Genomic DNA, 23,857 nt, shown 5'->3' on the forward strand with positions numbered 1-23,857 from the left:
AGATGAGGCACCTGAGGCAGAGGTGGTGATTTGCCTAGAGTTATATAGCTAGAACTAGAGCTAAGATTCAAAATCAGGTGTGCCTCCCACCCTGTACTCTGACCATTGCACTACACTGCCTGGTGCTCAGGCAGGGTGTGAATGAGCATATACAATGGAAATAAACAAGTAGTCATGTGTGGGAGCCTCCCACACATCATCTGGCTGAGCCACAGCCATGTTTCTGAAAAAACTCCAGGTGGTTTTGGTTGTTTGCAAGTTTAGGATGAGCCAGTGCCTGACACGGTGCTAAAGCTGAGTCACAGGGAACCTCAGCAAAGTCTGTAGTGCTCCTAACAGGTCATTGTCCCATTATTGAGCTGTAGGAACAGCATTTTAAGAGGAACCTCAGAATCTTAGAGCCAGAAAAGCCTCACTGCAGTGTCATCTGAAGGACGTAGTACTCTTAATTTTGGAAGAGGTGGGGAGAGGACATCTTTGAAGGGCTCTCTCTGGGGTGAGGAAGCTAGATATATTATCTGTTCCTCTCTGGAGGGTGGTTTCACCAGAGCAAGTTTTGACTAAAATATGAGGGAGAAGATAACTGGGTGAGCAGCCTCAGAGGCGAGCTGGGCATTGGAGGGTTCCGGCAGCGGGTTAGTGATGTCTGTCTCTGAGGAAGTTGAGAGGGAGGTGAAGACGTGGACTCAAAGAGCTTGCAGAGGTCTTCCAATTAGGAGGCTCTGAGAGTCCAGCTATGTCTCCTCTGCTGGTTAAGAATAATGGTTAGAATTTAGATGGCTCACTTGTGGAGTCCTGTCGGCAGTGATCAGCATATTAGTCATGGGAGGATAGAATCTGAATGAACACGGAGGTTTGTGACTTAAAGTCCAAGTATTAACATGCGTCATACTTAGGGTCATCATGTTGATTTGGTAGGAGATGCAAGCTCACTTAGGCATGGGCTTTTTCACCTGGTGTGTTGGGTCTGTGGACAGGCTTACAGGGTATGTGCATCGCAAAACTTGTAGCAAAGTTACGTAGAGGTCACTTTTCCTGGAGAGATCATTTAAAACATTCTTCTGGTTTTTACTGGTGTCTGTGATAACCAAAAGACTAAACAACCACTGATGTAGCCATACCTCCTTCCCCATATATGGATACCATCACCCAGTTGGCTCTTTGTCTTACTGTAAATCATTATCCAAATTATTCAGCAGATACTTCTGAACCTGTTTCCTTATTTGCAGAATCCTGCAGAGTTGTCATAAAAATGAAAGATTATTTTTATGTGTGTGTAATCTTCACAATGAGTGGTAGCTATTGTCATATGAGGCTTTAGAGACCACTGGCTTTCCAGGGGCTGTTTGTCTCTGAGGGGTGAGGGCCCTGAGACCTCACAAAACCACAGGAGTTGTCTCTCCTAGTTGCTATGCTCTCGTTGGAGGTGGACTGGGGGCAGTGATGTTGTCTTATTAAGTCATCACTGTGGTAAGCTCTGTAAGTAAAGGGAATTGTATCCCTTGGGTATGATGAGGTAAAATCAAATGAGAAAAAAGGCTGAAAGCAACTTACAGTGGCAAAAGGCACATTCTGTAGGCAGCTAATTAGATTGCTTTGCCAACATGAGCTCTTCCTCCATTAAAGGGCATCAGCGTAATCAGATGTAAAGTCTCTAATTGTTTGTAGTCTGCATGCAGTAAATGTCGACTTACCTCCTGGCTTTGAACTTCAGACACCTTGGGATTCCAGGCTAAAGGAGAGCCCTGCCTGCTCTTTGGCAAGAGCCCATTTCCTTCCTCGATTTTGTCTTACAGTAGCCCTAGGGTGGAATCAGATCTCCAGTTAAGGAGAGTCTAGGAGTGAGTCAAGCAGCTGGGAGCTCTGTTTTAATCTCATCCTGTACTAGATTCTGAAGGAAGAGACTCTCTTAAGCTTTACCTCCTCCAAGAAGCCTTTCCTATCACCAGCCTCCAGAAAATCTACTCCTTTTCTCATATAGTGCTCTTTCCTGTAGTGCCATTTTTCTACCTCATGTCATTTATGTCTCAATGCGTTGTTTTTGCATGTTTGTCTTTGTCTTGCTAAACTGTGTGTTGGCAGGTACCAAAGCTTTATTCATCTTTCTTCAGGGCTGATCTTATGTGTATCAGTCCATTTTGTGTTCCTATAACAGAATACCTGAAACTGGGTGATTTATAAAGAAAATTAAATTTATTGCTTACAGTTTCTCAGGCTGGGAAGGTCAAAGTCCATCTGGTAGTGGTGACAATGACCCAGGGGTCTCACGTTGCAAGATGGTAGAAGCAGAGAGAGTGAAAGACAGACTCTCCTCTTCTTTTAAAGCCCTCTGAACCATGCCCCTGACCACCATTTTTAATCGATTCACTACTGCACGGTCCTACAGTCCAATCACCTGTTCAAGTCTCCACCTTTCAATTACCATATAGGATTTTCCACCCTCTTAACAGACACAGTGGGGACTAAGATTCTAATATATAAAACTTGGGGGACACAATTCAAGCTTCAGTGAGTTTTGGGGAAACATAATTCAGTCTACTACCTCAGTCACTTTAAAACCTTTTGGCTGATCTCCATAACCTGGGATGAAGTCCTTCATCATCTGGCCCCTGCCTGCCTCTCTGCCCGTTGGTGCTGCCTCTCCCCATGCTCTGGCCACACCAAGCACCTTAAATTCCCCCACAGCATCGTTCTGTTTCTAGCCTTGTGTCTCTGCACCGAATTGGTTGGCTTATGAGTCTTTCTGTCTTATTGGAAGTTTGCTCCTTGAGGGAAGGGCCTCTGTTTTATGAATCTTTGTATTTATGTTTACTGCGTAGTAGGCTTTCGACATAATTGGATTTTACCCTTTAGTGTCCGGGAGCGTTCTTGACCAATAATGGGTACGTAGGAAATATAGAATGAATGAATAAAAGTGAATGTTGGTGTGTTTTCTGTACACTGAGCCTATAATCTAAAGGGACAGAAAACAACATAAAAAAAATTATACAGTAGGTCAGCCTCAACTCTTCACCCCTCTCAACTGGCTCCTATGTATGCTCCTGTGAGCAGCAGGAATGTATTTTACACGGAGGTAATTGGGGTTGTGTTAAGTTATTCATACAGAACTTTAACTGCCATTGAAAGGATATAATCATTAATATAAGGCAGGATCAGAGTATGGGTGATTACAGACAACAGTTCTTTATATTTTAATAGCCCACACCTTGACCGTAACAACTCCATCACTAGCTTCCTGTGCTGGGCATGATTAGACGAGATACATCCCAGGGTAACATCTGCAAGGACTGGTGGTTTCTGAGGAATCAAGTTCAAAGGGGATGAGAAATGAGTTTTGAAAGTTTTGAAAGTGCAAGGAGCACAAGGTGTTGGAGGAAGCAGCAGGTGATGAAGCCCCCAGAGTCTACTTTTCCATTTGCTCAGAGGCTGATAAAAGAGGAAGGATGTTCTCATTGAGCCCTTTGTGGTTGCAGGTACTTTGGTCTTGTCAGGTGTTGCAGGTACTCAGTTCCAAAGCCTGTCTCCCCATGTCAACTTGTCCAGGAGAAGCTTTGGTAGAGAAAGACAGACTAATATTCTTCAAAGGCACGGGCACAGAGAATTAAAATAATCTAGCCGTTGTAGCTGACGCTTCAGATTTTAAAATTTTGTTTATTCTTGTATGTTGTTTTCTTATTTTAAAGATAATAGAAGCTTAGCTTAGAAAATTTAGAAAAGCGTTAGAACAAAGTCTTGACCCTGGCCAGGTCTCAGTTTCTGTATAACCAGGACAGGCTTAGGGGAGCACTTGGTCTGAGGCCCACCCACCACTTTGAATGCAGCTCTGCTTGTAAAAGCTGCATGACCCTGGGCTAGTCATTTACACTCGGGCAATCTGTTCCTCATCTGTAGAATATCCTTCACCTCAAAGAAGAATAAAGTGACATCTGGAAAGCACTTGGCCTGGTACCTGGCATGTATAAGCTATTGAGTGCTTGCTATTTTTACCACCACTATTAGCATTTTGGTGTATTTTCCTTTCAGCCTCTTCTCTACATTTCACTTTTTACAAAATTGGGACTAAATATCCAATTTTGTGTCCTGCCTTTTTTTTAACTTGGTATTCTGTCCTGACCATATTTCTATGTCGTGATTTTAAACACTGACATGATATTCCACTTTGTCAATGTACTGTTATTTAACCATTTCCATATATTTGGAGCTATTTACATTTTCAATTTTCACTCTTTATAAATTTTTCTGTACCCAATCTCTGATCACCTTGATTATTTCCTTAGAATAGATTTCTGGAAATGAGATTATCTGTTGGCAAAAATGTTTTTAAGATTTTTGATGCAGATTACTGAGTTGTGAACTGAAAGAGTTTTTTCAGCCATTTATCTGGAATGACTCTAGAAACAAAGTTCTGAAAACGGGTCTTCCTACGGGATGTCCATGGGGTAGAGACTCCATTAAGCAATGGGGATTATCTTTGACTTTAAGAAATTGCTTTCCCCTGGCCTCATGAGCCAGATGTTGATGTGATACCAGGCGATGTGTGGGACCGACAGCTTGAGGGGAAAGTGTGTACGTTGAATTGTGCAGAATATCCTGACATTCAAGTCATGGTACACATTTGAATGTTAATCATCATGTTACCTAGGGAGTGTCTTTACAAAGCTGCTGCCGTGGAGAACACGTCTCTCCTTAACGCTCCCTTGGCTGAGCTTGTTGTATGGGTGGTTGGGATGTGCGGCAGCAGCAGATGATTTCTCCTCAGCCTGACCCCGAGTGGCCCGTGGTCTGGTCTGGAGCAGGGGTTGGAGGGTTCTCATCGGTTGGAGGGCCCTCAACACCATCAGGCTGGTATATAAGCCTAATCCTTGCCCCTTTTATTTCTTGCAGGTTATGGCACTTGGCGTTGGGGTTAATAGTATGTGTGCTTGACTGGAAGGTTGTAACCATTGTCTTAGCCTAGAGCTGAGGATGGTGATAGTGTGATGAGCAAAGGAAGAAGCGGTTCCTGGTGTGGCAGGAAGAGCATCGGACCGAGAGTTAGGAAACCTGAGTTCTCATTCCTCCTCTGCTGCAGGATAGCTGTGTGACCTTGAGCTAGTCGCCACCCTCTCTGAGCTTTGGTTTCCATGTCTGTAAGGAGAGGACCCTGGAATTAGGTCACCTCTTAGGATCCTTTGGAATGAAAGGACCCAGTAGTGGGCATGGATGGCTCTGAGGAGGTGGGGATGGTGAGACCTATTCTGCTCTGTGTGGGTTTGAGAGCTGGATGCAGGCAGTCTTTGAAACAGAGAGAGTGTTAACAGCAACTGAACATATGGGACTTCCTGGTGTTCCCCTGGGGGTTGATACCTTCCTGTTTCTATTCTCTGTTGATTCTCTATTTGGCATTTCCTACCTGTCCTTGGAACTCCAGTTCATATGTCCCCTTCTTGGCATCTGAATCCTCAGTGCCCAGCCTAGGGTGCCCAGCATGTTGCCCGGCACATTGCAAGTGATCAGTGCATGGATGGATGTATCTTTCCCGAGGCATTCATCTCAGTTACCATGAGCTTGCTTGTCCTATATCCCACACCAGCATACTGTCATTCCCTGTTGCCAGGCTGGAAAAAATGATTGAAATGTTTGAGATGAAAGTGGAGGTGGCTGAAGGTGAATTTGCTGTGCCTCCCCCACCCCCCAGTCCTTCGGTAGTGCTGTGTTGGTGGCTTTCTTTTTCATAGTGCTGTGGGCCTTGTTAACCAGTCAGAGCTACATCTGCATGTGTGGCCCATTGAGGAGGAGTAAGGGGCTGCCTTTTGTCCTTTTTGGATCCAACAATTTTTGTTTAAACCATATGCACTGGGCCTTCTTGATATCAAATTTTTAAATAACAGAATCAAGCAAGCTAAAAAGCACACAACAAAACCTGATCCTTGCGTCTAAACTCAGTATGTGCACATGCTTGCTGGCTTCATAACAGATTTTTTTGCAAGTGTCTCTCAGTTCATCCCTTCGAATAGATTGTTGGATTTCGTGCAGTGAGGTGTGGGGAATAGGAGTGGTGCTGGGTTAGGATTGAGAAGAAATGGGGTCTCGTCCTAGCATGGTCTCTATGACTCGGATCCTCATTTTCCAAAGTCCCTGACAGGTCAGAGATTTTTGGATGTGGATTACTAATAAGAACCAGAGTTTAAGATATATTCGAACAAGGGCGAGGTGAGAGGGTGAGCTCTTTTTAGAACAGCTTTCACAGTTCTGTAAATAAAAGCTGATAGACCCAGTTTGGGATCTTTCCAGAAACTTTATTCCTAAGCTATTTATTTTAGGTTCCTATCTTAAGTTTGTTTTTTGGCGAAAGAAAAATAAAGATATTGAATTACTTTCTGTTCTCTAAGAGGAAAATCTCCAACTTTAGGTTAATCAGTTAATGTACATTGATGGGGAGGGCTTGTTATTCCTACGGTGAGGCACCATGCTGTGTGTTATAGGAAGACTCAGAGAGACACAGGGATCGTGGGCTTTATAGCAAGAAGCTTCAAATTCATTTGCAGGATGAAAAACACATGTAGAAACCTCAACTAGACCAGTGTGAAGAGGTTCCCACTGACCTAAACTGGGACAGTTTGAGCATCAGAAAATAATGATTGCAGTGGATTAAAGTACCTTAAATACAGATCCATGAGATAATGATGATGATGAGCCAAAAACTCGTTGATCACTTTGGGGTTGTTGGGGATCAGCACATTATTTTGAAGATTAATAAAGGAAAGAATTTTTTGTAAAAAGAAAAAGAAAACCATAACTTACACCAGGTAGCAGTTGAAGAGCTGAAGGAAGGATTATAGGGAGTTCTCTCATATTTCTTGGGGTGGAACATGAAGTCTTGGTTGTCTTTTTCTTCTCTCTATGCCAGGTTGGTTGACTACCAATGAAGAGAAGGCAGATTCCTTTCCCTACAGGTTTCCAAGGCCTGGCAGGCAGCCTACATAGTGCACAGAGTGGATTTGACTCCTGACTCCACCTCTTACCAACTGTGTGATCCTGGCAGGTCACATAACCCCTCTGCACTCCACTTTATTCATAGGAAAAAAAGGATAATAATGGCCACCTCTTGGTGTTATCAGGTTAAGCTGAACAAAAAACTTAAAAGCCACCTAATAGGTATTTACTATATGCTAAGTCCCTTCCCTTAGGGTGTTCATGTAGAGCAGCATTGAGGGTCCAGACACCATTATGAAGGGCACCACAGATTTTCTCCTGTGTTGCTTTGCGTTCATACCACCCAGTACCAGGAAGGAAGCCACCATGGCCTTGCACCTCCTTGGACTGCCCTATGGCCTAGAAAGTAGCAAGCTAGGGAAGAAGAGGGAGTGTGGAGTTTGCATGCTTGTCCTTTTGTCCAGTTGTGTGTTCTCAGCACCAGACATCTACCTGTGCCTGTCAGCTCTCTTTGGAAACTACGCTGGAATTGCCTATGTCTTGACCACCAATTTTGAGATAGTTAAAAAATAGTATGGGGTTTGAAAGAACCTGCCCTTCACTGTTGACCACATGTTCTAGAATTATAAGGAGAGTGAAACAGAAGAAATTATTGCTCCATCTGTGAAATGGAATTTTAAAAATCTAAAAATTAAGTACTTGAATTTTGTCAAGGTAAACTATTTTAAGCTTTGAAACAAACATCAGTGTAGCAGAGTAAAAGAATGGACTTTGGAATCAGATTCAGGGTTGAATCCCAGCTCTGCCACTTTTTGGCTCTGTTTCCTAGGGCAAGTTATTTGAGCTCTTTGAGCCCAATTTTCTTTTCTTTCTTTTTTTTTTTGTCGGTTTTTTTTTTTTCGTGACCGGCACTCAGCTAGTGAGTGCACCAGTCATTCTTATATAGGATCCGAACCCGCGGCGGGAGCGTTGCCGCGCTCCCAGCGCAGCACTCTACCAAGTGCGCCACGGGCTCGGCCCTTGAGCCCAATTTTCTATCAGCATTATGAGAAATTATGCATGTCTTATGAAGTTTATAAAAAGATACATGTGAAGTTTGTGCTGCATATAAGTGACACATGTTGCTATTGTTACTATTGTTAGTGCTGTTGGTTATGTGGTGAGTGTGGTTGAACTGAGTCTCCTTCCTTATTTATTCTTAGATTCTGACCCTCGCCTATGAGTATCTCATAGCGGGGTCTTTCTCCTTCGTGTAGCTGCTACAGTGGGCCCAGTGAGAGTACCTATGACTTACCAAGGCCAAACAGACATTTACTGGCAGAAGTAGGACTGAAATCCAGATCTCGTGAATGCCCTTCCCACCGTGCCACACACTCTTCAGGAGCTGTGTGTGTGTGTGCTTGCATGTACAAGTGTTAATTTGTTTGCCAAATGCATTTACTTTATCTAGAACTCTTAGGCCCTTTTCTGGAATGTAAGAAAAGAAAAGGACTTGAACAGTAAAATTAATTTTCTCTTTTGCTTAGAATTCTCTAAGACACCCAAATGTCACTGGAAGGCAAGGGCACAGCGCTTCCCGGGTAGATGGATTAGCAGACCACTCATAGGTCACAGGGATGGCTCAGGGTCAAAGGCTGCCTTCCAGAAACAAATGTCCCCTTATTTGCCCCGGTTGTTAGGCCCAGCCCAGGTGTTGGTGTTGGCCAACAGTGGTTTTATTTCCCTGAGGAATAATTTGTGGGCTACAGAGGGGCTTTCAGGATTTTGTTGGTGAAGGAACTGCAGCACTAAGGCTCTCTCCGGTGGAGTTCACATACAAGGTATGCTGCATGTCTGGCTGCCCTGTAGTGCCTGTAAAGTGGTTGCATTATGTTTCTAATTAAAATAGTAAAACATAAAAGTCAGGTAGGTATTCATGCAAATGGAAGTTGTTTCATTATAGACTGGCTGGTGTCCTTTGAAAATGCCTGACCCAGTAGAGAAGGAATTCTCTTCAACCACATTAGTTTAGAAGCATAACCCGTGGCCCCTGCCTCCACCCCTACCCCCGTTTCTGAATCAGAGGTCTGAGATGGGACTGCGGCTTCTATAGTTGAATAAAGATCTATGTATGATTCTGATGTCTAATAGGGATTGAGAACCACTGAGGTGGATACCCAGAGTCCAGATTTTCACTCTTTAAGTGCTGCTTTGAGAACTAATGATAGTAAAATGCCATCAGATGGATGATCAGGGTTTGCTTTTACTGTTTGAACATGTGTATTGTCTTATATTTCAGGCACCGAGATGGATACAACTTGGTCCCTATCCTTTAAGCACTTTCAATGTGTGAGGAATACATTAACCAAATAATTTCAGTGCAAGGATAAGTGCAAGGATAGGAGAGGTGCCAAACCCACAGGGCAGAGTCATGAAAAGCTTCCTGGAGGAAGGATGAGTCTGTAGGATGAATAGGAGTCAAGAGAGGGGAGGGCCTCTGGGCAGAGGGCACATCCTGAGCTGAAGCACAGAGGCACTGAGCTGGCCTTTGCTGCGTGGGCCTGTTCTCTGAAGAACCTTGCTATTCTGTTTCAAAGGAGAAGTGGCTGTGGAGTGTGGCTCTGAATTAGAGTCCTGAGCTTCAGGTTGGAAAGGAACAGGGCATCTCTTGTTGAGTTTCTAGGAGAGGGCTGAGTCTGCTGACTGGTGACTTCTGCTGTTAGGCCAAGGGGAGGGGTGGGTCCTAGGGGGTGTGGAAGTGTTGGGGTGTCTTTAGCGTCTCATCTGATACGTTGAGGGCTGTAGGACTTGGGCTTGGACCTTTTCCTCCTGTTCACTGTGCTTGTTCTTTGGGATCCGTTGCCAGTGCAGTGGGTCATGGTCGATATAGCAAAGTTATTTCTGTTCCTGGTAGCACTTGTCTTTTCTCAGACTTTTATTCTGCTTATGCGTTTGTCTTTATTGACAACTGAGAAGGACCTGGTGGGGGATGACGGAGGCGTGCTTGAGACATTTACAGCACATCCCGCATTGCTGTTGCAGCTCACGTGGAAAACGAGGAGCAGTACACCCAGGCTCTGGAGAAGTTTGGTGGCAACTGTGTGTGCAGAGACGACCCGGATTTAGGAAGTGCGTTCCTGAAGTTCTCAGTGTTTACAAAGGAGTTGACAGCGCTTTTCAAAAACCTGGTAAGTGTCCATTGTGCACGTGCAGCTCTCAGTGTGTAAAATGCCTACAGTTACTCCCGTTGAAAAGTAGCTAATAGAGGATAATTATGGTTCGATAAACTAGGAATGTATTTCATAGCTCCTGTGGTATTTTGAAGAATTGTATCTCCTATACACATTGGGTCAATTTGGAATAAAGTTTAAAATTGTAATTTTTATTCTAATGAAACTTAAAATTCATTTTGGCATTTTAAATTTACACAGCTGTGGGACAAAAGGGGAAGTGCACTCGTCTTCTTAAGGGCCTCTGACTTCAATTTTTAGTAGTTCCTAAACTGTGTAGACTGGTCTCTGTTTCTGATAATTATCATAGGCATTGAAACTTACAATATTTAATAAATGTGTTTCAGACCCATCTTACACAGCAAGGCAACCTATAATCAAAGCGCAGAAATTATCATGAATATTTAAGGCCCTTTATGCTACCAAATGTAGAACCTGAAAAAAACAAGACTGAAAGAAATGTTTCTTTTTAAGCTGGGGATAATAGAGAGTTGGTGCTTACTGCCTGTGGTAGGTGCTTGGTTAAGGTTGGGTGAATTGAGTCTTTCTTGTGCTTGGCAGCTCTGTGCTGTCCTCATGGAGGGATCAGAATTCTGCAGAAGTGGACAACCTGAGAGAGCTATTTGTGACCTGCCCTGGTAGAATGGACCCTGGGGATCACCCTAGCATCTCTTTCCTGTGTTTCTTTCCAGCATCTCCTAAAGGTCATGGAAGACCAGATCAAGGACTCAGTAGTGCTTTCTATGTAGATCACACACAACAATGTCTTTTTCATTTCTCCTGTCAACAAGCTCATAACAAGTGAAAAAATAGCTCATCCTTCTTGAAATGGTGATGATGGAGGGTTTGTAAGTCTGGCCTTAGAAGAGCAGAAACAAGGGCATGTAATGGATGAATTATTAATGGGAAGAGGAAAGAACAAGATCACGAAACCTTTTGGTCTGTCTTCACTTGTAAATATTTCCATTGGAAATGTTAAAAATAAAAAGCTATCACTGTGCTTAAGTTTTTGGTTCTGAAGAATTTGAAATCTCTTGGGACTTTGATCACATTCATCACCCTTTGTACTTACTGCCCCAGACAGGGCGGCAGGCTGCATGCCGAGTAGCAAAACTCTTGCTCACTGTTTCAGCTCTGCTCCCTGCATGCTGGCAGGTGTGCGTGTTAGTGTCTCACCACTGAGTCAGCAAAGACTGGAGTTTTTTGTTTTTTTTTTATTGAAGAAAGTGCATAGTCCAAGGGTAAAGGTCAATTGATGCTGACGTGGTGGCAGTCTCCTAGTGAAAAAATCATCTTGCTGCCAGATCCCAAGCCCCTTGGTGGGTAAGTCCCTTCCCCATGTGTAGAGCTGTCTGTCAGCTTCCTAGTGCCTCGCTCTTAAATACAAATGAACAGCCTCCAGAATGGAGAGACCAGAATAAGCAGAAAAAAGAACTTGGAGGAAACAGAGACAATGCAAAGAAAAGAAGGAAACTTTAAAGAAACTAATTTCTCAGAGAAATCAGAAAAGACATTGTATCTGTCGGGGAAGAGTGTGGCTCAGCTTGTTAAAGAAGGCCAGGGGAGTCAACTAATGTAAGAAAGTATAAAATTAAAAATCCAATGAGAATGTCTGGAGTAGAAGAAGTCTCTCATAAAACAAATAAAAAAGAAAAATGGGAAATAGATAAAAGACAAGGATTAATCTTCAAGGTTCAGCATCCATCCGACAGGCATGTCAGAGAGAATGAAAGAGAGGAGGTCATCATGAGTCTCTACAGTGGAGGACACGTGTCTCCAGATGCTGTGGCTTACAGTGCCCAGCACTGTAAGGGAAGGACTCGCTCCAAGGTCTCTCAGAGTGAAGTCGCAGAAGATCTCAAAAGCTTCCAGAAAGCACATAGCGGATCCAGAATCTCAGTGGTGTTGGACTTCTCAACAGCAGCACTGGGAACTTAAAGGCATGGAGCAATACCATTAAAATCCCGAGGAAAATGACAACATGGGATTATACCCAGTCAGCCGAGCGTGAGAGTAGAATTAAAGAGAGTTCCAGACATGCACAGTTCAAAAAGTTTAGCTCCCATACATCATTTCTATGAAACTTTTAAAGGTTGTGTTTTAGCAAAATGAAGAGGGAAGCTGAGGAAGACCTGGATTTTCTCAGCTGTAAATGGAGATAATAACGCCATACCTGATTTTGTGTATAGAATATAGCTAGCCAATTGCTTTTACACATTTATCTTATTTAATTTTTATAACACTCCCATAAGGTGAGTCAATGCTATCCCCACTTTATAGATTAGATATTGAGGCCTTGGATGGTTTAAAGAGCTAATATTTCTCTTGGGAGGCTCAGAGTCCTTGACTGCTTTTGGATGTGTGCCTCTAGGTGTGGAAGGGCCCACCAGCAGCATTCCACATGGTGGAATCAGAATGAACTACCTTGTACTCAGTTATCAACATAGGCAGCTGCACAGTAAAATAAAAGCTGCCCTCTCCCCTCTTTTTTTTTTCTGCAGAAGTAGAAGCCGGGGCATGGTCTGGGTGACTGGTACATTGTGACTGGTACATTGCTCACCTCCCTGTGGCTTTGCCACTTTCAGTACTTGAGAAATCACACACAAGTCATAGTTGCTGTCCACCTTTATACAGTGAGCAAAGATATCAATGGCCATGCTTTGGTGAGCAACTCTGGTGTAGTAAGCACTGGGCTAGGTGCTAAGGATACTCTGTTGCATTTACTTCTCATGACAGTTGTGTAGGAGTGCTTGTATTGTACTGTGGATTGATCGATTGTGTCCCCCAAAGTTCATATATTAGAAGCTTAATTCCCACTGTGGCTGTTGAAGGTGGCAGATCCCATTCTGGTAATTGAAAGTGGGGTCTTGAAGAGGATTAGATTGTAGGACCATGTCATAGTGAATGGATTAATAATGGTGGTCAGGGGCATGGTTCTGAGGGCTTTAAAAGGAGAGCACATGAGAATCTGTCTCTCTGGTCTACCATTTTCTGCCATGTGAGACCCCTGCATTGCTGTAAAGCCACCACCAAAGAAGACCTTCACCAGATATGTCCCTGGACTTTGGACTTCCCAGCCTCTGAAACTGTAAACAGTAAATTTTGTTTTCTTATAAATTACCCAATTCCAGATATTTTGTTATAAGCAACAGAAACAGACTGATACATATTGCCTTTACCTTAAGTCACACACACGTTAAGTAACTTACCGAGTCCTTAGCTAATGAGGTACAGAATTAGGATTCGAATCCAGGCCTTAAAACTCCAAATCCATCTTGTTTCCACTATAACATTTAAAGGAACTAAGGCCTTTTGTCAACTTCTTAGAGAAAAAGACAACATAAGGGAAGGCAGCTCAGGAAAAAGGGTAGCGTAAAGAGAAATGTGAAATTGGCCGTGCTGCTGGAGTGGCCACGAGGCAGCCCCATGGCCTCATCTTAAGGTGAGGACCTTGGTCTCAAGTTGAGACCATGCGAGCTTCACAGGGCCAGCATCAAGATGAAATGAATAAGTAGGAAGGGTTTCATGTAAGTTAAAAACCCAGCACACTGGTGACATTTTAGTGTTGTTATGATATGTTAACTTATTAAAATCTAGGTGATAGTATCCTTAAGTACATGTGCATTGTTTTAGTTTTGGCTTTTACTTTATGGAGTTAGGATTGTTGATCCTATTTCCCAGCAAAGATCAAAGAGAGAGAACATCTCTGATTTGAGCCAAAATTAGCACCCACCAGGCCTGATTTTCCAGGCCAGTGCCAGTGTGGAAGCCATACAACCATAGGAACGCCAATGGCAGCTTCTAAGACACTGTGGCTGAAAGTGAACTGATTACAGGAGAATTCTCCTTTTTTGGTATTTTGTATACCATTCTTCTTCCTATTTTTGGTCACATCTGTTCTATCTCATATTTTCCAAGCTTGCTTTTGCTTTCCCTCAGGCATTTAAAAAACATTTCAGTTCTGCAAGCTTCTCAATTCTACCTCTTGTCCAGAAAGAATAACAATTAACACCTACCTGCTTTGAGGCATGAAAGAATGTTTATAAAGCCATTGGAACATCTCTAGAGAAAGGCCACCTTAATATAAAGCGAGATTTTTCTCACTAATGGGTAAGATTCTCACCTTCAGAAAAGTCAATGAAGTTTCTCTGCAGTTAGGCAGGAGAAAAAAGAGAAAAACAAGGCAGCTCCTGAAATGCAGCATGTGTGAAATTAATCTGGTTATAAAGTCCACCCAGTTTCTTAGTTTCTTTTCCTCTACCAGATGATGTAAGAATCCTGGAATGATTTTCCAGGGGCCGCTTTTGTGCTGAGAAGTGACCTTTTAATGAAAGGCTGCATTACAGGACAGATTTCTGAAAGGTTAATTACAGATATGTAGTTTCTGTCTTTGATTTCAGAGATTTGGTAGTTAAAGGTGCACTCACAGTCTACGAACGTCCTGTAGGTGAAGACCAGCATCAGCTGAAAGCAGAGCCCAGCAGCTACTGAGCTGGGGATGGAGCTGCAGCGTGAGCTCTAGGAGTGGCCCTCAGTTGTGGAATTTCAGTACACTCTGCATCAAAAGAGGAATTGAAAGTTCCACCAAGCAACCATTCTTTGTGTAAAAAAAAGGCATCCTTTTTTTACACAAATGATCAGAGTTAGAAGACATGATAGCCATAGAGTAAAGGGAGTTCGGTGGTTCCTGCTGGGATGATCTGTAGCTTTTGGCTTTGTGGTGCGTGAGGTGCCTGGCAAGGAGGCGTTCTCACTGGGCTGTGCTGGTAATAGCACAGCAGTACTGTCTTCCCAACACCGTCAGGCTTAGGTCACGTATGAGCGAATTCTTCATATTGATAAAGCTTGTCTCATCACTTAATATAGAAATCTTACTACCAGAGGTCCTCATTCTTTGTTTGTACTTCCATAAACTTTCTTTCCTTTTAACTTCTCTTATTGAAAACATCTTATATTTTAAAATGTTTTACATTCTTTCTTATTAATCAGGGGCAGTTATTATAGTTTCATCTGTTTAGGAGGAAGACTTAAGTCATTGTTTGGGCATGAACTAGTGAACTATGCCAAAATCTAGAGTAACCCCCAATGGCTTAGAGTATATGAGAGTATCTGCCCTTAGATTAGTCCTAGACTATTCGACTTTCCATTTCTACATCTGCTTTTTAATACTCTGACTCTCTTTTTCCTGCTAGTTGCTGCTTTTTACTGCTGTCAGTGCTTGTCTCTAATGTTTCTTACTCTATGGTTCTATGAGCTGGACAACAAGATGACGTGGCTTGTTAGACTTGTATGAAGATTAGGAGTCCGTGAGTTTTGAGTGAGAAGGGCTTGAGGGCTAGGGCTTCTTAGGGGGACAGAGTACACGGATGGACCTAATGACAGTTTACTTTGGACACCTGGAAACCTTTGCCACCTAGGTTTCAGTGTGGCCTCATTTACAATTGGAAATTCCTAAGACTCACAAGCCTTCAACACTGTAAGCTACTTCCTGTAGTCACAGATCCCTAACCAAAAATGAAAGCACATTTTTAGTTTGATCAAAACAACAAAGAACAATAAGGCTAATATCAGAGATGTATATTTTGGTTGTAGCATGGCTGTCTAATTAATATGTTTAAATTGTACTTTGATACTATTTGATGTGGGGAGGAAGGCAACGCTACTCCGTTGTAACCCCCAGGGTCCATCGGCTTCCCGAGGTCAGAGAAAGTGGGAAAAGCCATAGTGGGAGAGGACTGGGCAGCAAGGCCTAGACACAGGGAGGGAGAGCTCGCAGAGACAAGGACTGGGTGTCTGCTGGGTGCTGTCCCACTCTGGTGCTGTGCAGGGCAGTAAGCTGTGATAACTCCTGTCTGGGCAGGAGACACACAGATACTTTATTAGAATGTGGTGTGGCTTGCGAGCAGAGAGCAGTGACTCCCACCCTGGACCTTGAATCCTTAGGTCCCTGGGGTGGAGGTGGGGTAGGGGAGTTCCATGTCCTTGAGTCCATCTTTAGAGAAGCATGAGCAAGGTTTATAAACAAATGTCTTCACAGCTTCTCAAATGTGTTTAGGACATGCCATTATAAGATAGTCATTTGAAAGTATTAATGAACTCCAAACAGGGTTTGTTTGTGTTTTTGTCATCGTGTATTTTCTCAATAGCTGGCTATTAAAAGGACAACTGCCACTATGTAGGGGACTTCACACTTTTTAAAAAATCATTTGCTAAACCTAAGAGGTAATGTGTGGAAAGGCTAGAGTAGGGGGTGTGCACAAAGGAGGCAGGTCAGCTGCATCCTGTGAAGGTGCAGAAGTGCAGCCCTGTCACCTCGGTGATGGGGAGGCCACAGTGACTGTTCCCCTGCTTTCTGTAAAGGCAGAAGACAGGTTGCAGGTGAAGGAATAGAGATAGCAGGTGTGCACTATTCTAGGGAGAGGCTGATAACAGAAGGAGAGAGCTAAGGGGGAAGAAGAATTTTTAGGGTGAAAAAGACTTGAGCCTGTTTCTAGGCCTCAGGACTGGAGCTAGAAGAGGCTGATGGTACAGAAGTGAGGGGGCTTATGAGCTATGAAGACCATGCCCCTCTGTCTCCTTCTGTGGGTGACGTGCTCAGCCAATAGTAAAGCCCCAGCCTCTCTTGAGGGCAGTCATCAGCACATGTATATAGGTCCTAGTTTCTTTGTGTGCATTCCTCTTTCTTTCATAATTTTCAGCTGTTTATTAATTATTGTTTAAAATCTAAAACTTGGCAAAGCACATCAATACCTGTATATTCCAGGGTCTGGTTTACAAAGCCCTGGGACACAGTTTGTTTCATTGGTGCCCCTGTGGGCCCCAACTTTGTATTCACACAGCAGCATTGAAATAGCCTGGGGCTATCAAAATGCAGACTCCAGTAGGCCTCTTGAAGCAGAATCTTGAGTTGCATAAGAGCTACAGGTGATGAATAGGCACATTAAAGCTTGAGGAGCATGGCTGCAGAGCAGAGGTTCTTGAAGCACAGGCCCTGGACCAGCAGCACTTGTAACTTGTTGGAAATACAAAGTCACAGGCCCCACCCTGTACCTCCAGAATTATGGTCCTCCAGCTTCAGTACATTAGCATCACCTGGAGGGTTCGTTAGAACACACCTTGTTGGGCTCCACAGCTGTGGTCTCCAGATCCCATAGGTCTGAGGTAGGGCCCAAGAATTTGCATTTCTAATAAGTTCTCTAGTAAAGCTGACCTTGTTGGTCAGGAGCCACAGCTTGAGAACCATTGCCCTAAAGCACAGCCTGGGTCAAGTGCTTCTGACTCTTACCTTGGGGACATTGAGACTTAGGGTGCCCAAGACCTAATAGAGCAAATATTTTCTAACCTTGGATTCATGGAGGTAATAGATTTGAAAAAGTGCTTTGTTTTGGTTGATGGCGTAATTAAACGTTTTAATGTCATATGGCTTTAGAAGAAGGTTGCAGAGTCCTGGGTTCTTCTTTGCTGCCCTCTACCTCTCAGAACCGGCCTTCAGTGGGTTTTCAGCATGATTGTTGGTAGGCTGACTGATGTGTACAGTTTCATCATTTATTCTAGTGGGAGAAGGGGGCAGAGCGCTACTATTTTCTCTCCACTTAAGACCTGAAAGATCAAGGCAATGTGCCTGCCAGACAGCTGTGTTAGGAGCCAAAAGCAGGTCAGCTCTTTCCCTTCCTTGCTCTGCTGTGAAAGTTGCCAGTGTTTTTTTGGCAGCTGGTTGGTTTTGATCTCTCCATTTGTGTTAGACACTCAAGGTTCACGTGGGCTTTCCCCCTCTCCTTTTTAATTAAACAAACTATCAGAGCTATGCTGCTGCCAAAGAGGCAGGACTGGGCACCTGTTCAGGAGAGCCCTCCGTGAGAGTGCAGAGGCAGAGCAGTGCATGTGTGTGCATGCGTGTGTGTGTGCACGTGTGTGACATACTTTAAGGCAGCACTGTCTATAGGCCAGGGGAATCTTCTTCACTTTACACCAACAATGAAAGTGGTCTAGATGGTTTTCCTTGTACACATCTGACTGAGTGCTTTGTGTAAAAGGGGAATGGAAGGGAATATTGATGAAGATGGCACCTCAGATGGCAGCATTTACTCAGTCCCAGCTCATCCTGGCCGGTTCGTGTTATGCCAGGGGTGAGCCATCTTGCCCTGTGAGGGCAAAAGACTTAAAGTCAATTGTTTTTAATAGTGAAATGATAGGAAGAGCTCTGGCTTCAGAGTTCTCACCCTGTCTCTTCTAGTTCTTAGTTGTGTGATTTGGGGGCAAAGTGAGTGACTTTACTCTCTCTCTGTTTCTATATCTGTAAAATGGGGATAACAGTGCCTATTTCTCAGTGTGTTGTTAAGGACTGAATGAGATCAAATGATCTGTGCCATTTGGTGGTTTATTCAGGCCATTTTACCTAGTATCTTCTGCTTCTACAAAAAATTTTCTGCCTGGATGCCCATTCTTTCAGATAAGCAGCCTTTTAAAAAAAACACAGAGAACTGTTTTTTGATCCTGCCAGGCATACTCCTGCTTCAGGACCTTTGTGTTAGCAATTCCCTCTGTGAAGAAAGAATGCTCTTCCACTAGATTTTCACATGGCTGTCGGCCTCATTCCTGTCATACTCTGCTCAAATGTCATCTTAGAAAAAGGTCTTCCTGACCGCTGTCTGAAACAGTCCCCATCCCATGAATGATCATAGCATCTCCAGTAAGCCTCCAAACTAGAAACAGCTCAAATATCTGTCAACAAGTGACTGGATAAACAAATTGTAGTATATCCATGTGATGGAATACTACTCAGATTGATACCCACAACAACATGAATGAATCTCAAAGTAGTTATGCTCGCTCTCAAAATAATCATGAAAGAAGCCAGATGAAAAGGAGTGCAAACTGTATGATTCCATATATATATAATTCTAGAAAATGCAAACTATTCTGGGGTGACAGAAGCAGGTAAGTGACTGCCTAGGGACTAGAGATTGGGGGGTGAGGAGCCGGGATTGCAAAATGGGCACAAGGAAACTTTTGGGGGTGATTGATATGTCCACTCTCTGGATTTTGGCAGTGGTTTCATGGGTGTTTCCATATGTCATAACTTATTAAATCATACACTTTAAATGTGTGCAGTTTATTGTATGTCACTTATACCGCAATAAAGCTGCTTAAAACTTTTTTTAAAAGCCATTCTTTGAAAGCATGGCTGTCCAATAGAACTTTTTGTGTTGATGAAAATGGTTTATGTCTGCTTTATTGAATATAATAAGGCACTAGTCACATGTGGCTAATGAGCACTTGAAATGTGGGTAGTCACCTGAGGAACTCGGTTTTTAACTTTAAGTTTAATCACTTTAAATGTGAAGAGGCACCTGTAGCTAGTGTCTTTCCTGTTGGACAGCACAGGTCTAAAGCCTTAACCTCCCACCTTACACCCTTGAACACCACCTCGCACACGTGTCCTAGGTCCTGGGCTCCAGCTGCTGGAGGTGACTGCAAGCGTCCAGCACTTGACAGTCCTTTCATACTTAGGTATCCTTGCTAATGCTGAGACCTCTGCTAAGAATGCCCTTAGCTGAAACGATGAGGTGTGAGGTCTCTTTGCAGCTTTCCACCCTCTGACTAGGAGGTGTCACATGGCCTGTGCCAAAGGTGAACAGGTGGTTTGCCATTCTTTGAAGGCTTACTTTTTCCTGTGTAACTGTGTGATTGAGCAGCATTTGCTCGAGTTAAGAAGAAAAGAAAAACTCACACCTCAAAGTGTTGTGCTTAAGTTTCTTATAAATTGGGCATATTAAAATAAATTACGTGACACAAATAAGCTAAAGCAAGATTATTTGGCCATGTTTTATATTATATAATAACAAAATAGTCTTTTTAGAAAAAGCTAATTATCCCCAAAGAGAGATGGACTCAATGAAGGGTTTCTGGAAGAGAACTTTGGAAAGACCTGTTCTTTTCTAGATTCTTGAGGCTGAAGCTAGAATGATTCTGCCCAGTGACTTCTGGCTGCTCCTATAAAAAAAATACAGAGCTTTGAGGCAAGAATCCTGTCCGAGTTAAGGCTTCTAGATGGATCCCTTTGGGCAAGATCATGTGGCCAAGCAGAATTACTCACGCCTACGTCAAGGGAGAAGGCAGCGCTGCAGCTCCCTGGGGCGCAGCTGCCTGGTGGGGCCGGATCAGCAGCTAGTGACCAGAGCTAAAGGGGCAGGTGAGACAGTGGTGTGAGCTGACAGGCGGGGGTCAGGGGAAGGTAGAAAGGGACAGAGCTAGAGTCAAGGAATTTTTTTTTTTTTTTTTTTTTTTTTTAAAGATGACTGGTAAGGGGATCTCAACCCTTGGCTTGGTGTTGTCAGCACCACGCTCAGCCAGTGAGCAAACCGGCCATCCCTATATAGGATCCGAACCCGTGGCCTTGGTGTTATCAGCACCGCACTCTACCGAGTGAGCCACGGGCCGGCCTAGAGTCAAGGAATTTTAAGACAAAAAAAATAGGAAAAACAGTGTGAACAGATGGCCCTGTGGCTGGCTGTATTACCCACCTCTGTCATCTCCTTGTCTACCTTTGTTTGCTAATCAATGTGGCATTAGCGTAATGATTTTGATCTTGATAACTAATAGCCCTATCTGCTGCCTGCCCCACTGACTTAATTATTTTATTTCTACTTGGGAGATTACAGACCTTTGACTACTTACTGACTCTTGTCAGACAAACTCAAGTGAACTCAGGAAAAGCAAAGACAGGAAGAAAGAGGGGAAAAAAAAAAAAGGATGATTATTATTTTTAAAGACTGCCTATTTGCTGGTCCATAGTTAATAGCAGTGATTAAGATTAATAATTTGTATTGAGGGTATACTTGCTATTTGAAAAAGCCATTTTACATAATATATTTGTTGAAAGTAAGTCAGACCGAAAGAGAAAGCCCAGTGTTGCTTGGCACTAAGGGAAACATTCTGGTTGAGTTACCCAGGGATAATTTAATTCTTCCCATGGATCATAAAAATTTCATAACTCATAAATTGAGGCTGGAGCTGCCTGAGCACAAGGGATGTACTATGATCTTTTGGCTGTGGTTTTCTTCTCCCCTGGCCAGAACTTGAGGATGGCTCCTTCAGCTGTGGGCCTGAGGCTTCCCCGACAGCACATGTGTCAGAGGACGGCTCAGGGCCCGCCCATCCTTCACTCTGGGGGCACACCTGCAGGGAGGACATCCTGTCTCCCAGGCATTTGTTCTCTGGCCCCAGCAGAGAGCTGAGTGGCTGTTCCCTGGGACACACTCCCTGAGTCACAGTGCTTGTGTGCAGTGTGTGGAAATGGAGAGGGCAGACAGGCTGGTCAGTGTCCAGGAGCCTAGAGGCCTTGTTAGTAAAAGCGCTAATGGGGATTCTGTTATATTTGTTAACAATTTCTTTTTTTTTTTTTAAAGGGGGGGGGACTCTATTGAGGTATTACATATTGTAAAAATCACCCATTTCAAGTGTACAACCGTCACCGTAAATCAGTTTGAGGCAGTCCACCCCCTCCCCAGTCCTTCATGCCTTCTTACAGTTAATCTCATCTCTCTCTGTTCTAGGCATCTTCCTATCTACTTTATGTCTCTATTCTAATAATTTATTTTTTAATTAGAAAATTAATAGTTTCTTATTCTAAATAATTTGAATAACTCCAAAAAGAGAAATTGACTGTGAATGAAGTCCAGACTCCCCTTATTTGACCTGGCACTCAAGCTTCTCTTTCTAGCTGTTACCTTCCACTGTCCTCTCTGCTATGTCCCACATCAGCACCTCAGCCCACCGTCACACTGTTCCTTTTGCCTGGGCTACTCCCCCCACCACCCCACAGGACAAAGTCCTCCCTTGTGTTTTGAAGGATTCACATCCCCTGCTCAACAAAGATTTCCTGGTGTCCAGGCTAAGAGTAATTTTCTCTTCTCTGAAATTCCAGTGTGTTTTATTTGTGGCTCTTGGAGTCTTCACTCGGTAGTTTACTTACTTAAATATGTGGTTCATCTCCCCTATTAAACCATGGGTTCCTGAGGACCGAGGTTCTGTCTAATTTGTCTTTGTCTCCTACCCGCTCTGTACCTCTCCAGCTTCCTCTCCTGCCACTACCTGAGGGCTGCATGCACCTCCTCTGTAGCGTTCATCACCGTTGTAACTGGTTGTTGGATGTCCTGTTCTCCACTAGACTGTGGGCCCTGTCCCCAGTGTCCAGCACAGGAAGGTCACACTCATTGTTTAAATGAATGAAGAATGAAAGCAAGCTGGCCAAGCGTGTTAGAATATCCATAGATTATTCACTCTTTTCTACCTTAGTATTTCACTGCAGGTCCCAAAGCTTAGTTAACCTCTTCTCACTCTAATATCTGTTATCAGTACCTAAGTTCTTATTTAAGTTAAATAACAGATAGTCTGAAAATAAATTTATAAACCAAATTGTGAGTGACATTCTTCCCCTGCTGTAAAGAATCTTGTTTTTCCCTCTCACTTGTGCATACATTCATACTTACATACCCCCTTCATGAAAAACCCACTAGGACTCTTCCTGGAAATATGCCTTTTAATGTGTGAGCACCTTACTCCTTTCCCCCAACTCACTGTATAACTGGATGGGGTTCTGGTGCTTTTGGCTCAGCCTGCCCCCTTGAGCAGCTCTGAGCCTCCCCTCTGGGCTGTTTTTGCCACCCCCTTTGTTAGGTGTGCCTTTGTTTAAGATGGCTCAACATTGGCTCCTAGCCAGGCAGCATTCAGACCTAACTGGCCTGTGCTGGTGACTAAGTGTGGCTTTGTATGTTGTGTAGATGAATGGGCACATCTGAAGGTTCAGTAACTGGTACAGTTACCTCCTTCCCAAGGCCAGATCAGCCTTCCTGACTAGTTAAAATCAAAGTCACTATTTGATCTATGAGGAGGCACTGGAATCTGGGCAGTGTAAAATATGTTGATATGTGGTACGTCTTAGAGTTTTTAATTCTTAGTGTGTGTATATATTTATTCTTCCTCTGGGAGGGAGGGCAGGCATTGTGTTTCATTTACCTTTGTAGCCAGCTGTTTTCTCTCTACAAAACAGGTGCTCAATAAATACACGAAGACTGAATTAATGAATTGACACGTGCATTTTCTGTATTATGTTTGGTTTAAAGGTGTTACTAGAACTAAGGTTGTATCTGAAGCCTTTGAAGATTCTGTCTCTTATGTATTAGATACTCAGAAAAATATTTGTTTACTGATTTATTCCACCAGTGTTTTTTAAGCATCTCCTCTGGGCCGAGCCCTGTGCCAAGAGCTCTGGGGAACATAGAGTGTGGTGCGGGTGGGCACTGCCCTTTAGAATTCACACGTGAGACTGATGAAGCGAGTGCAGGGGGTGCCTGTGAATGCCTGAAGAGATTTAGAAAAAGGAAAACATTGGAGGAGTTTGGGAAGAAGGTATCACTTCCTGCTGGGGAGATTGGGGATGCTTAATGGAGAAGGTAGCATTTGAGTAATTCCTGATGAATGGGAAGGCTTTGAACAGTGAGATAAGGGAAAATATTCAAGCCAAATGGGACAAATTGAGCATAAGCATACTGTCAGGGAAGCAGAGAGCAGCAGAGACTTCAGTTTGGCCAAATGTGAAGATGAAAAGTGGCAATAAGGATGGATTGTGTAGGGTCTTGAACACAGGAATAAGAAGTTTATTGTTCTAGGGACACAACCGCAGATAAATCTGGCAGAACTGTAAAGGAGGACTGGGAGCAGGCAGAGACTAG

The 23,857-nt window shown here is 43.5% G+C and overlaps 1 protein-coding gene across 3 annotated transcripts in view; it reads left to right on the top strand.

The window, feature by feature from the left end:
* Positions 1-23,857, top strand: part of ASAP2 (ArfGAP with SH3 domain, ankyrin repeat and PH domain 2) — a 172,026-nt gene that overhangs the window by 69,521 nt on the left and 78,648 nt on the right. For all 3 annotated transcript variants that reach the window (XM_063078131.1, XM_063078133.1, XM_063078132.1), the window contains exon 3: positions 9,937-10,082. In XM_063078131.1, the coding sequence (XP_062934201.1) occupies positions 9,937-10,082 (146 nt within the window). The remainder of the gene's footprint in view (positions 1-9,936; positions 10,083-23,857) is intronic.

The sequence above is a fragment of the Cynocephalus volans genome, chromosome 14, assembly GCF_027409185.1.
Source record: "Cynocephalus volans isolate mCynVol1 chromosome 14, mCynVol1.pri, whole genome shotgun sequence".
Classification (NCBI taxonomy): domain Eukaryota; kingdom Metazoa; phylum Chordata; class Mammalia; order Dermoptera; family Cynocephalidae; genus Cynocephalus; species Cynocephalus volans.